This window comes from Syngnathus floridae, chromosome 14, assembly GCF_059516105.1.
Source record: "Syngnathus floridae isolate MCC-2025c chromosome 14, RoL_Sflo_1.0, whole genome shotgun sequence".
Taxonomy (NCBI): domain Eukaryota; kingdom Metazoa; phylum Chordata; class Actinopteri; order Syngnathiformes; family Syngnathidae; genus Syngnathus; species Syngnathus floridae.
The window spans coordinates 13,105,492-13,118,546 of NC_142426.1; the positions used below are offsets into that span (position 1 = coordinate 13,105,492).

The 13,055-nt window shown below is 42.1% G+C and overlaps 1 protein-coding gene across 1 annotated transcript in view; it reads left to right on the forward strand.

The window, feature by feature from the left end:
- Nucleotides 1-13,055, forward strand: part of col6a1 (collagen, type VI, alpha 1) — a 20,489-nt gene continuing 7,434 nt past the window's right edge. The window contains exons 1-34 of the mRNA XM_088395529.1: nucleotides 1-307; nucleotides 844-973; nucleotides 1,041-1,241; nucleotides 1,353-1,512; nucleotides 2,072-2,185; nucleotides 2,282-2,302; nucleotides 2,385-2,405; nucleotides 2,505-2,549; nucleotides 2,627-2,680; nucleotides 2,759-2,803; nucleotides 2,970-2,996; nucleotides 3,091-3,117; nucleotides 3,244-3,288; nucleotides 3,778-3,831; nucleotides 4,363-4,425; nucleotides 4,495-4,557; nucleotides 4,626-4,679; nucleotides 4,766-4,801; nucleotides 4,879-4,941; nucleotides 5,238-5,300; nucleotides 6,643-6,705; nucleotides 7,001-7,063; nucleotides 7,185-7,235; nucleotides 7,310-7,345; nucleotides 7,477-7,539; nucleotides 9,935-10,000; nucleotides 11,124-11,159; nucleotides 11,493-11,529; nucleotides 11,660-11,668; nucleotides 11,747-11,880; nucleotides 12,206-12,312; nucleotides 12,382-12,568; nucleotides 12,654-12,825; nucleotides 12,904-12,933. Of these exons, the coding sequence (XP_088251655.1) occupies nucleotides 223-307; nucleotides 844-973; nucleotides 1,041-1,241; nucleotides 1,353-1,512; nucleotides 2,072-2,185; nucleotides 2,282-2,302; nucleotides 2,385-2,405; nucleotides 2,505-2,549; nucleotides 2,627-2,680; nucleotides 2,759-2,803; nucleotides 2,970-2,996; nucleotides 3,091-3,117; nucleotides 3,244-3,288; nucleotides 3,778-3,831; nucleotides 4,363-4,425; nucleotides 4,495-4,557; nucleotides 4,626-4,679; nucleotides 4,766-4,801; nucleotides 4,879-4,941; nucleotides 5,238-5,300; nucleotides 6,643-6,705; nucleotides 7,001-7,063; nucleotides 7,185-7,235; nucleotides 7,310-7,345; nucleotides 7,477-7,539; nucleotides 9,935-10,000; nucleotides 11,124-11,159; nucleotides 11,493-11,529; nucleotides 11,660-11,668; nucleotides 11,747-11,880; nucleotides 12,206-12,312; nucleotides 12,382-12,568; nucleotides 12,654-12,825; nucleotides 12,904-12,933 (2,425 nt within the window). The 5' untranslated portion in view covers nucleotides 1-222. The remainder of the gene's footprint in view (nucleotides 308-843; nucleotides 974-1,040; nucleotides 1,242-1,352; nucleotides 1,513-2,071; nucleotides 2,186-2,281; nucleotides 2,303-2,384; nucleotides 2,406-2,504; nucleotides 2,550-2,626; nucleotides 2,681-2,758; nucleotides 2,804-2,969; nucleotides 2,997-3,090; nucleotides 3,118-3,243; nucleotides 3,289-3,777; nucleotides 3,832-4,362; nucleotides 4,426-4,494; nucleotides 4,558-4,625; nucleotides 4,680-4,765; nucleotides 4,802-4,878; nucleotides 4,942-5,237; nucleotides 5,301-6,642; nucleotides 6,706-7,000; nucleotides 7,064-7,184; nucleotides 7,236-7,309; nucleotides 7,346-7,476; nucleotides 7,540-9,934; nucleotides 10,001-11,123; nucleotides 11,160-11,492; nucleotides 11,530-11,659; nucleotides 11,669-11,746; nucleotides 11,881-12,205; nucleotides 12,313-12,381; nucleotides 12,569-12,653; nucleotides 12,826-12,903; nucleotides 12,934-13,055) is intronic.

Below are 13,055 nucleotides of genomic sequence, written 5' to 3' on the forward strand. Positions count from 1 at the left end.
GGGAGGGGGGGAGCGCGTGCACGCCTCCTCCTCCCTTGTCTTGTGCGTTGTCCTTCTTTGCGCGCTCTGGCTCTCGCCTGGACTAACTGAGGCGGGGCGGTGGAACAGAAAAGGTTTTGCCGAATTTAGCCATACAGGACCGGGGTTTGGGGTTCCAGGCAGCATTTGAACTTCTTTCTTCTGGGATTTATTTTCTTTCATTTCAGTTTTAGCAGTTCAGCCATGGAGTCTTTGAGAGGGCTCCTTGTGCTGCTATGCGTCCTCCTGGCTCAAGTGCAAACGCAGATCCAAAGACCCAAGTTCACTGGTAAGTCTCAAAATCTTGATTTGTTTGAAGAAATGCTGGAGTTATTCATTGTTGAAGGGATGACATCGCAGTTAAAGTTCTTTCTTCATGTTGAAATATGACGTACATGCCGACGTGACATTCCTGCAAAGGATAATCCAGATCTGCACGGTTTCTCTGGAGAACACCAATTAAATGTCAAGGTCAAATAAGATGAGGATAGAAGCTCCCATTCTAAACATAGTTGACTGAACCTGTGAACATAAAGGCCTGCAGTGCATGGTGCCAAATTGGAGCGCTTGATGAAGAATAAGGTGCACTCAAAGACATTGGTCAAAACTGAAAGAAGGCTCGTCTGAATTGTTCCCATTTTGTCGATTTGTTCGAGGTGTTGAGCCTCTGTGCTAATGCTGACAGGCCTGCAGGAGGCTGCTAGCAAGAAACCCAGGACAACCATTGGTGGAGGCCTCTTTTTCATGCAATGCATAGACACATTATATGCAGCTTGTGTTTTTTGAGCGCGGTGTCATTAACTGATTTGTTTGTTGTGTGAGCAGAATGTCCTGTTGACCTTTTCTTCGTATTGGATACATCTGAGAGTGTGGCCCTCAGACAGAAACCTCCCAACTTTTACATTGACCAGATCAAAGAATTCACCAAGCGCTTCGTAGATGAACTCCAGGACATGTGAGAACTTCAACTTGGCGTGTCTTTTGAGATGTCAATCTCACCAATATGGTTTTGCTCCCCATAGGCGCCATCGATGCGACCGCTACCTGACGTGGAACGCGGGGGCGTTGCACTACAGCGATGACGTCATCCTGGTGCGCGAGCTGAGCGACTTGAGCACTGATCGCCAGGCCCTGAAGAACGATATCGACACCATCAGATACATCGGCAAAGGGACCTACACGGATTGCGCCATCAAGAGGGGTCTTGCTGAGCTGCTCGTGGCGTAATCCTAATTCATTACATTCATAATAACAATACACTGAACTAGGCACATTCAGGTCCTCCATGATTTGCCAAAAAGCTCACCTATTGTGTTTTTTTCTGTACTCTCCAGGGGTTCCCACTACCAAGAGAACAAATACATTGTGGTGGTGACTGATGGCCATCCAATTACCGGCTACAAGGAGCCTTGTGGAGGCGTCCAGGAGGCTGCAAATGAGGCTAGGCTACATGGGGTCAAAGTGTTTGCTGTCGCCATCTCACCTGATCAGGAGGTAGTACATAGACGCATTGATTTTCATTCTAGAATGCGAACCATCCGATTCACATCAATTGATTGTCAATGCTTCCTCTTTTAGGTCATTGAACGCTAAATTTGAATTGAAAGACCTTTCGGAAGAAAAATCCACCTGTTGCTGAAAATACTTCACCATAATTCATTTATAATTTATGACATATACTATAGATCATATCAACATGTATATTGTCGTTATTACAATTGTTACTAGAGAGAGAAAACGATGGCAGCTTCTGTCTCAGAAAATCGAGAAAAGTTGTGTCTCTTATTGAAAAATGAAGAATGCTTGTATGGATGAGCAGCCATCTTGCCAAAAGTGACATCAACATATGGAAAGTGGAAACCCAATCGTAGCGATTGTATTTCACCTGTATGTGTATTTTGTGTGTGCTGTTGTAGAATCTGAATCAATCAATCATAACTTTTGTAACTAAAGCTCTGTATAAGCCACATTTACGCCTAACAATGCCCAAGTACAAAAAAAAACTACATCGAGATGGGTGTTTTTCATTTCCGCTTTGCTTTTGTCTTATTAGGATACGAGACTATCCATCATCGCCACTGACCAGAACTACAGGCAGAATTTCACCGCTGCAGATGACTCCAGAGCCACCAAGTTGGGAACTATCAGAACCATCATAGATATGATTGTACGTATTGCCTTCGCTCTTTATTCTTGTCTCTTTTCTGTCATCTCAAAATGTAGTGTTTAAATGTCATTTACATTTTGTCTTTTCTTTTTTCAGACAAACGAGACCAAAGATGTGGTATGTATGATCATCGGCTTTGTATTGAGTTTAAAAAAAAAAAAAAAAACGCTCTAAATCTGATTTCTCTTTGTTTCCCCAGTGCTGCTCATTCGACTGCAATGTAAGTGCTCAACGTGACACTTTCTAAGAACTGGTATCGTATTTGCCGTTTTCTTTTTAATGAGCACTGTCACCCACCTATCATTTTGCTTTGCCACAGGCTCCAGGGGGCCCCAAAGGACCAGATGGAGATGCCGGTGGCATGGTATGACCACAGAAGTAGCTTGATCAATATAACAACTAAGGAGCCGCTTCTGAATCACTTGTATTACCTTTCCGCAGGGAGAAACCGGTAGACCGGGAATGCCAGGAGAGAAAGGAGACATTGGCGCAATGGTAGGTGACTTTTGACATTCATCTCCTCTGCCTTGAATAATGATCAAAATCCTCATCATTGTTGCCACTCTGTTACAGGGCAGCGTTGGAGATCCTGGTCCTGTTGGATACAGTGGAATGAAGGTGAAACAACCGCAACGACATTACTGACCTCCATTTCTGGAATTGATTGTAATTCATTGCACTTTAATTAATGCCAGCAATAATTAGGATGGTCTTCTTATTAAATGAATTCAAAATTTATAACATCAATTTGAATGCATTACAATGTGTGCTTTTCTTTTTGCAGGGAGACCGAGGTGGCAGAGGCGAGAAGGTACCATCGAGTCATCCAAATATGAAATATTGCTATATGTGCTACAAGCAGAACTTTGCAAAAATTGGACACAACTGACTAATGTTCTTTACAGGGAGAAAGAGGACACAAAGGCTACAAGGTGAGTTGGATTTTGATGGCTGACTTTCCACACTTTGGCGTTTATTCATTCTCTGCGAGCATCTTTTGTATTTGATTATTCTGTCATTTGCTTCACTTCATTTGTGTGTGTGTGCCTCTTCAACAGGGAGAAAAAGGCCTAAGGGGAAACGATGGAGTTGATGGACGCAAGGTGGGTGACAAACAGTGCCAACTAATCTCAAAAGAATGTTGGATTGTCCAGAGATATACGTAAATGTTATATAGATTCTGTGTATGGGGAAAAATAGAGATATATAATATAGATTAGTTACTAAAGACTACTTTTGTAAAAATAATGTACAGGAATTACGCAGCTGAATTTTTATTTTTTAATTTTTAACTAACATCCAATCTGTACCGGACAATTTTTAATAAAGAAGAAAAAAGCATATTAATAATTTTGAAGGACAGTCAAACCTCGGTTTTCGACCATAAGGCGGTTCGAGAAGTGAATTGGTCGAATTTTTTGTTCGAATTCCGATTTGTTCGAGAACCGGGACGTTCGGAAACCGAGGTTTGACTGTATACACAATAAAGAAATAATTGGACGCATTAAATAAATGTAAGCAAAGGAATGAGAATGATCTGTCTTTCTGATGTGGTCAAGTCATGAAATTCTTTTGTTTTTGTTCCCTTTTAGGGTGAAGCTGGTTTCCCTGGTCTTGCTGGCTGTAAAGGATCTCCTGGAGCAGATGTGAGTTGAAGATTTCAATCAGTGTAATCTGTAGTGCCCCCCGCTTGAGTGTCATTTTTAAAAATGGTCCGCTTTAGTCTCGTTCGACCCACGTGCGACCTTTTATGCGTTGCTAACATTAAAAATCACTTAAGAGGGAAAATATCTCATTTTCTATTTGGCGCTGACTGAAGGTTTAGGCTCTGCAAGTGCCCTCACATACACAGTATTTATTTTTCTGTGTCCTGATAATCCATGCTAACTTTACAATATGCAAACCACGTTTATCTGCTCATGGCTAAGGCATGTTGTTTACAAATTTGTCATTAGCTGCAGTTGTATATTTTGCAATGTTGCCGCTTAAGCGACTTTGACCAAGATCAGGCGGACAACCTGGTGGGCCGTTAGCTCTTTAATCATTGCTAGGTTTACATTCTTGCTGTCAACTTGTTTAAATGAAGCCATGTCGACATATTACACACAAATACTGTACACACGTTTGCATACATGCACATGCTTATGGTTTGAGCTGTGGTTGTTCTTCTCTTACAGGGTCTTCAGGGTGATCCTGGGCCAAAGGGAGATCCCGGTCCTTATGGGCCAAAAGGAGAAAAAGTATGATGTCCGACGGTATTGTGTTTTCAACTAAACCTGGTGTAGTAAGTCACGTGGTGCTTATTCCAGGGAGATGGTGGAAGAGATGGTGAACCAGGAAGACCTGGAAACTACGGGCCTCTAGGACCTCAGGTAGACCAACATATATAGATACCCCGCAAAATCCCAGAGATGTAAAGTTCTGACATGTGCTACGACAGGGTGATCGCGGACCCCGTGGAGCTAACGGGGACAAAGGCGAGCGTGGTGATGATGTAAGTTCACTCACCCAGTCAACAATGGAAATATCCAAATTTGCCACCCAAATGGTCATGTTCATATCATTTCCTCTGTGTTTCAGGGTGCACCAGGACCAGATGGACCTCGTGGCGAGATAGTAAATGATGTTGATTCTGACTACTGTGATGTGAATGGCGTGGCCAATAAGTCTTCATGGTTGGTCATCTCTCGTAGGGAGCGCTTGGAGAAAAGGGGGAGCAGGGTTCCCGTGGCAACAGAGGACCGAGAGGAGAGGCAGTAAGTGGTGGTGGTGATGATGATGATGATGATGATGGTTAGGAAATGATGTCTATCAAACAGACTATAGTATGCTCATAGGCCAGAATACACAGCTGCAAGTTGTGGACAAATATGCATTAAAAAAAAAAACAACTGTTTCTCAGGCCCAACAGTTGGGGCTTTGGCGCAGTCAGGGCAGGAAGTGACCTGATAACTCATCTTGATGCTATGATCTAATTGTGATCTGGTCTTCAGCTGCAGCCATTGAGCAACCAGACTTCATTCTTGGTCACATTTGTTCTTTTCCTTGCCAGGGGGAGCCAGGACCCCGTGGAGATCAAGGACGAGAGGGCTCAACTGGCCCCAACGGAGACCCTGTGAGACTTGCACACAATCGTTCATATACACACACGGGGAAATACAGTGGCACGCTGTTTCTAGCTTGTTGTTTCGTGCAGCAACTCCATAAAACAGCCACTTTTCACTGGCACTGGTGGAGATGAGACATTTGAATTGTGTTGAACCTGGCTGCAGCCCCAGAGCGCTGCCCACTCGTGCGTACGTTCTTCCCCTCCCAGTTTGAGTGTTCAACCCCTCCCGGGAACTTCTCGGCTCATTCTTTCCCTTCTGACTCAGTTCTCTCCATCTCATGCAGCCAAAGCCTCAGTATGGCTCTTAATAAGGCTCCAGGCAGTGTATCAAAAATAATGATTGACATGAATTACTTGCGGTGGCTTTGATGATGTCAGAGCTTTCAATGAATCCGTTGTGCTCCTATTTTTTCCTGATGGGAGCGTAAAGAACTACTGTTCAAAGTGGAGACAGCTGAGATGCTGGGCCACCCTTGTGTGCTGCTAGTTTAGGGAATAGCATAGGATGCAACAATACTTTTGGAATTAGGAATCATTAATACTGATACTGTTGGAATAACCCGATAATACTGTATGAGTTTGTTGTAGTAACATTGACAAACATTGTATGTATTCCCATCACAAAAGTAAAGAACAATTCTGAGTCAAAAAAGATCAATTGCCGAAGTGATAACGATTTCAGTACATTTTTAATGATTACATAACAGTGGTTATAGACTTGAAATAAAAGACCATTCAACTAGCACGTGTCGCGTAGTGGATCGCCACTCTAGAACCGAAATGGAATGGATGTCATCGCTTAACTGCATTTTTCATAGAATTTAATTTTTGGATGCGACACTGACGGCTACCCAAAAGTTAATTTAGGCAATAACGCTGTTCATATGTCCACTGTATTTAGTGGTTTGTATTTGGACCTTACAGCCAAGTCCTCACAGGCTAAATAAATCATCGCCTGCAGTCACATTTGGATTTTCTATGCCTAACAAAAATATATATATCATATCACAGCATTATTTACAATGTCGAGCAAATGCTTATGAAGCAGCTGAGCCCAGCTGTTGTTGACCTCACTCCAAAAGTAGTAAACTTGATATTTCCCTCTGATGGTCATGGCACAACATGACCATCAATTACACCACTGTAGTATTTGAGAAGCATTTCAGCCATGTTAAGCTTTGCCAAAAGAAGAAAAAGGTTACTTCAATTCTCTACAAACATGCAACTGAAAATAATTCGTGGGTCAGTCTGTATGGCATCATGGGATTGAATTTGTCTTTTTAAGAATATTTGCTTTTTTTTGCTTGCTACATCTACATCGCTTTAATCTCATGTTGATGTTCTGCAGGGTGAGCCTGGCAGAGATGGTTCCGCCGGATACAGAGGAGATGAAGGCCCTCCTGGACCAGAGGTGGGTTTCACTCTACAAAAATATACTACATATACACAATTAGCACACTATTTATTTGTACACTAATCAATTGAGGGGATCTAGTGCGGTATTGTCTTACTTTTGTCCTGCGCTGTCCTCCCCAAATAAGATGAGCAGCTGGTGAGCAAAAGTCAGCGTGCTCGCATCTTTTTCACCGATGCTATCACACACACGCACACACAGAACCATGACGAGAACATGTGAATGTTTTCAAAAAGCACGTGGCGTCATATTTCATATGTTTCCTCATCTTGTCATTCTTCATTTCTCCCAGGGACCCAAAGGACCCAGAGGAATCAAAGGCTCTGCTGGAGACAGAGGCCCCATGGGACCCAGGGTGAGTGAAGAAGAATGAGGATGCACATGTCTGCCATCCATCAGGAGCCTTACCACAACATTTGTGTATGTGTGTATGTGAGGCAGAGATTGTGTAACTATGTTCTTCTCGCCATTGTCAGGGTGAGGACGGTGTGCCAGGAAATGGTACTGCAGGTTGCCCAGGCTTCCAGGTGTGTATTATGGTTGAAAATCATTTGTGACATACAGTACCTAAATAAACATTGAATTTGTTTTTTTTCCACAGGGTTATCCTGGCCCTCGCGGAGATGCTGGTGTACCTGTAAGTTTCACCAAACACTTTCCAACATGAGTTAACTTTCATAATCTTTTCATCAAGTCAAATTGTGAATGATGCAGTTGATTTCTAGTTGTGTAGCCTGACGTTTAACTCGGTTTTGTGGTGGCCTTCAGGGCGGCAAGGGAACCCCTGGACCCAAAGGAGATGATGGAGAGCCTGGTGACCCTGGCCCTGATGTAAGTCTGCCTTGTCTGATTTCCTCCTCATTATTTTCCCTTCAGTTCCCTGCTGTGAGTCAAGCAATGCAACTACCACATTTGTTTATGCCTTTAGATCATATCTGTTTTTTTTTTTTCCCCAATTCCTGTCTTTTATGTTCTCGTCTGCATTAGACTGCAGCATGTTCCAGTGTTCCTTCCATCTTGTTTGCGCACTCTCCTTCTGGATTACAGCTGGAAATAATTTCTAATGTAGATCTGAATAGTTGCTGTGTGTCTGTGTGGACCGCATGTGTGTGTGTGAGACATTGGGGAAAGGGAACTTTGAGCTGATGCAGCTGTGTATATGGCGTCGTCAAGGATACCAGGAAATGAGTGTGGAGGATGAAGCGACTGCATTACTCTTTGCACTTCCATATAACATGGCAGTCTTAACACATCAAACTCCAAGTCAAATTGTTCATGTTTACCATGAAATTACGGCAATTGCAAGCTTGGTGTGTTATGACACAAACATTTCTCAGGCGTGTTGTCCTTAAGACAGGTCGATCTTGGAACGTTTGGGATTCATCTTTTTCTTGGGATTTGTCCTGTGTGTCATGACGACGCAAAGCAAGATCAAATCCAAGTGTCAGAATTCATCTGCTTTTCATTACATTGCATTAGGTCATAGTATAGGATACAGTTGTGGATTTCATTACATGGCTCTCCCAAACATACATAAAATAAAATAAAAAAAACACAAAACATGAGGTTTTCCTCTTTAAAAAAAAAAAAAAAGTTGGCAGTTTGAACGCAAAGCATTTATTGCATTTGGGATTTATATAAAAAGTTGGTATTCATGCAAGCTTTGCTCTCTGCAGTAAGTCATTTAGTTGTTTAGTAAACATAATTATAACCCCAAATAATTGATTGCAATCTGGAGCCTGGTTAACTAATCTCAGCATAAATACAGGAAGGGAGAATGAAGCAGCCTTTTTGACTTGGCTCGTAAAATATATACAAGTGGATTTCTGAACATTTGAGGTATCTATTTAATTGAGCAGAATTTAAAAGACTGTTATGAGAAAAGATGTCAAGGTGCTGTTAGCTGGAGACAGCAAGCTGAATTTTTGTGCAGCCAAATTTTAAACTTGTCATCTTTTTATAATTACAATAAGTGCTTTGTGCCTCACTCAATCATGTATTATGTATTACATTCCATTAGACACCATAGCCACCGGATTTTTTTTTTTTTTTTATATCAAATATTTGATTCTGAATCAGTTACTTGTTGACTGCGTCCATATGCCGCTTCAGACTGTACTGGCTAGCAGAAAATACAGTTCAGCAGTGCTTTAAAGTCATGTGCAATGAAACGTTGTGCTTATTATGGCAGACATGTTTTCAGATAAGAAATAGTTGACTTGGTTATTTCAATTATATTTTTTGTGAAGTAAACATTTTCAATCGTTTTTTGGGGGGAAAATTTGATTGAACATTTTTTTTAATGATGCATATGCACAAACTGTAGCATGAATAAGCATCAGCTATTCCTTGGGAGATACGTCCATGTACAAGCATGCTTTTTTTTTTTTCTTTTCAATTGTATGACATTAGCTTATACAGGTGTACCTCGTGAGATTACCATTGGGTGTAAGCATCTTAAAAGTCATATGGTTTGCATTCCCCTTTGTCTGCTTCATGTGTCCGCTGGCCCTGGAAATGTATTAGAGCAAAATCGATGTGGATTTAGCTGCAGTGCTGGTTGTCCAAATACTATCTTGCAGTTTAACAGAAAGCAGAGCTGATTTAGGGTGATCATTTGTGACTCCACTGTGTCAGACTTGCCCTTCGCCAAAGCTGCGTCTCTTTTTTTTGTCTGATGTCACAGGCTGCAAATGAGTATTTATGATCAGAATGAATGTGGGCTTTAATCGCACGTAGCAATTTCTGTGTACTTTTGTTCTATATTACTCCAATGGTTGCATTTCTGTCACTGTGAGTTATAAAGTTAAACAGAATCTTCCAAGTTTCCCCCAAATCCCTTTTGAAGTTGAATGTGTGGGAACATCATTTTCTTAAATTGATTTAAGTACCATAGTCTCCACACTTCCTCATCCTTGGCCATCATCTGACGATGGTTCTCTGCAGCTGCACTGTTATGGCACATGATCGACCTGACTGACCTCCATGATTTAGAGGCTTTAGGGGAAAACAGTTACGTCACCTGTTGAAAATGTTCTGATATGATCTGATAGCATCTGTTGGGAAAATGGTGAGCACAATCACCACACAGCCCTTTGCAACCAAACACTCTTTAGTGTTTATGGTGGTTAACATTAATACGACACAAAACAGCCTCTGTGTGTTGGATGTTGATACCACTAAGGGTTCAATCAGGGTAAAAATATTTCTTTCTCCTTTTTTACAGAACAGTCAACCAGGACCTCCAGGACCAAAAGGGGCCAAAGGTCACAGAGGACCTGAAGGAAGATCGGTCAGTAAGCCAGAGTCTGAATTTTTGTGTGTGCATGTTGAGACACCGAATGGTTGCACAAGAGACCCTCCAATAGTCATCTGGCCTGCTTTTAGAATTTGAAGTCAGATTAGATTCCGTTGACATGAATGTTCAAACAAATCCAGTATATTGGCAGATTACGAGGTAAAACGCAAAACACATTTTGTTTGTGGTTTTAATTCTTCTGTAATCAGTGCCGTACTGACGAGTGCTAATTGTATTTAATGCAAAATGATGTTGAATCTCAGGCAGGAAATGAAACGCCTACGATATTGCCAGGCAAGCAGGAAACATTTAAGTCTGCTTCTACTTTGTTGTCAGGGGGCCTGTTTGAGTTTTGCATGTGGCTTGGGTCTGTCTCAGTATCCCAACTTGACTGCTAGACCATACAAAAAATGCCATTGTGCTAGGATTGTTCTAGTGGACGCCAACGGCAAGCACAATTATTGGAATCGTGTTCATTGCGCTTCTTTCTTTGCCGACTTTCCTCTCACCGCTCAACACAACATAAAACCGCATGCAAAGACGTACAGAAAATAACCACCTCGTTTGAATCATCTGAAATGGGAAAAATGGTGTCATAACCCCGCCTTTGCCCAGCATGACAATGTAGAGGGTTAGGAAAAAAAGAAATGTGTCTAAATAGAAGCACATGTTTGGATGCATGTTCCACAAATAAAAGCGTCAACTCCCGAAGCCTGTTCCTTTGCACACCAGGCTCTCCCAGACCCTGCATCATGTCTTCATGACCCATTGTCTCTCTTTTGTCTGTCTGTCTGTCTGAGTTCCTGTGAGCACACATGCAAGCAAGGCACTTTGAACAAAAGGAGGCGGAAAAAATGCTCTTAAACCGACTTATCGTCTGTTAAGAGAAAACAGATGTTTTCTTTCTGCAGCCAAGTGAGGGAATGAAACGTCGTGGTGATGAATGATTGGAGGATTCGCATGTTGCAGAAGCAGATCCCCAAAGTGCAGTTGCAGTAGATCCAAAAACCTCGATTTCAGTTAGACGAGAATAATAGACTATTTAATTTTCTTTTTTTCATTGACATATATTAGACAAATTTCTGTCTCTATCATTCACTCATTTTCTTTCTTTTAGGGACCTCTTGGGCCTCCTGGACCACCAGGAACTGATGTAAGTCTTGAAAGAACAAAAGGGGGAGGGGGATGATCTGATCTCTCTACGCTTATATTAGCCAAACACAGGCGACGTAGATTTAATTCCCCTTCGAGACAGTTTGAATTTGATCCCCTATGTTCATGCTTGAGCCACACATCCAATTTCCTGAACACCAAATCCTGCAGCCTTTCACCTAACAGTCCTCTCAGTAAAATATCAACAGCGTTTTTTTTTGTTTTTTTGCCACGTAACTTGAAAAGGCCGCCATGGCCTTGTGAAAAAGTTATATAATGTTATTTAGAGGAGTGTGTTGCCATACAATAACATGCACTCCGCCCCTCCCCTCAGGAATGTGAAATTCTGGATATCATCATGAAGCTCTGCTGTGAGTTATACTGGAACTTTTTTTTTTACACACACTTGTGCTTACACTTCTAGGCAGCCCCATATACTGCCGAATTATCTTTGCTTAACTTTCTTTGTGTGTCTGTTTTTTTGGGGGGGATCCACTGCAGCTTGTTGTGGTAAGTACTTGCTGAAACCAAAGCAATTTGTCTTGAACGCTTAGTAATACCTGAGGCTTTCTTTTTTGGTGTCATCAGAGTGTAAATGTGCTGCTCTGGACTTGGCCTTCATTGTGGACAGCTCAGAGAGTATCGGTGCTACAAACTTTGCTCTTGCCAAGGACTTTATCATCACGGTTGTGGACAGATTGATTAAAGACCAGCAGGTCAAGGTAATGTCCTCCTCTGTGGTGTTGACTACATATTCATCGTGTACCTAAATACTGAATGAATCCGTTTATTTTGTTGTGGGGGAAAAAATACTTCATCGGAGATGTTGAGGGATAAAACCATGGGAACAAAAAAAGGGAAAAAAATAGATTGTGTCTTGGGGTTTTCGAATTGGCTCTCATTTGTCTCTCCAAAGACTCCACTCTTCCTGTTTGGATGTAATTAGTCAGGAAGGGTTGGGAACACAGAAATGCTGGCAGAAGAAAACATAACAGTAGACATAACAAACAAACTGATAAAATAAGCATGTCCCCTCCCCCCCTCCAGTTTGCAGGTAATGAGTCCAGAGTGAGCGTTGTGCAGTACAGTGGCGCTCAAGCCCAAGAAGTGGTCCAACTGGGCACCAACGTCAACACCCTCACTGAGTTTAAACAGTGAGTTGCCATACAAACACAATTGCCAAGGCACTGAGTCGTGTTGGCCAATGAAGTATTTGTGTGCAGGGCTGTGAAAGACCTCAACTGGTTGGCTGAGGCCACTTACACTGCTGAAGCTTTAAATTATGCTCTGGAAAACACCATCAAGCTAATGAGGCAGGAGAACCGCGTGGTTCTCATTCTCACCGACGGACGCTCCGATACGCTCAGGGATAAGATGCCTCTCAACGTCCTCTGCGGTAAAAACATCAGGGTGAGAAACAGACTGGCGTCCACCCGTGGTGAGCGAGTGAGCTCATGCGGCTGAAAATGAAGTGTATCCATCTTTTGGCTTCAAGGTGGGAGGCTTAGGGGTGAAGGACTACTCAGGCCGTCAGCCCAACCAGGAACAGCTTGGAGATCTGGTGTGTGAGAGTGATCCCAAACCTGGTTTCTCCTTCGTCCTGGATAACTTCGCCGAGCTTCTTGATGACTCTTTCTTGCAGAACCTCACATCCAAAATCTGCCAAGGTATTCAATTGAAAAGCACGTGTTGTTGTTGTTCTTGGTTCTGTGAACTGACCTAGAATGTGTCACTTTCACGTGCAGATAAGAAGTGCCCAGACTACAAGTGCCCAAGTAAGTATGTTTTTTTTTTTTATAACAATTTAACAATGTTACAAATTTTGTAATTACCTTGAAAATTATTATTGTTATTTATTTTTGATAATACTATATTGGTGAGGAGCGCTCTTCTTGTC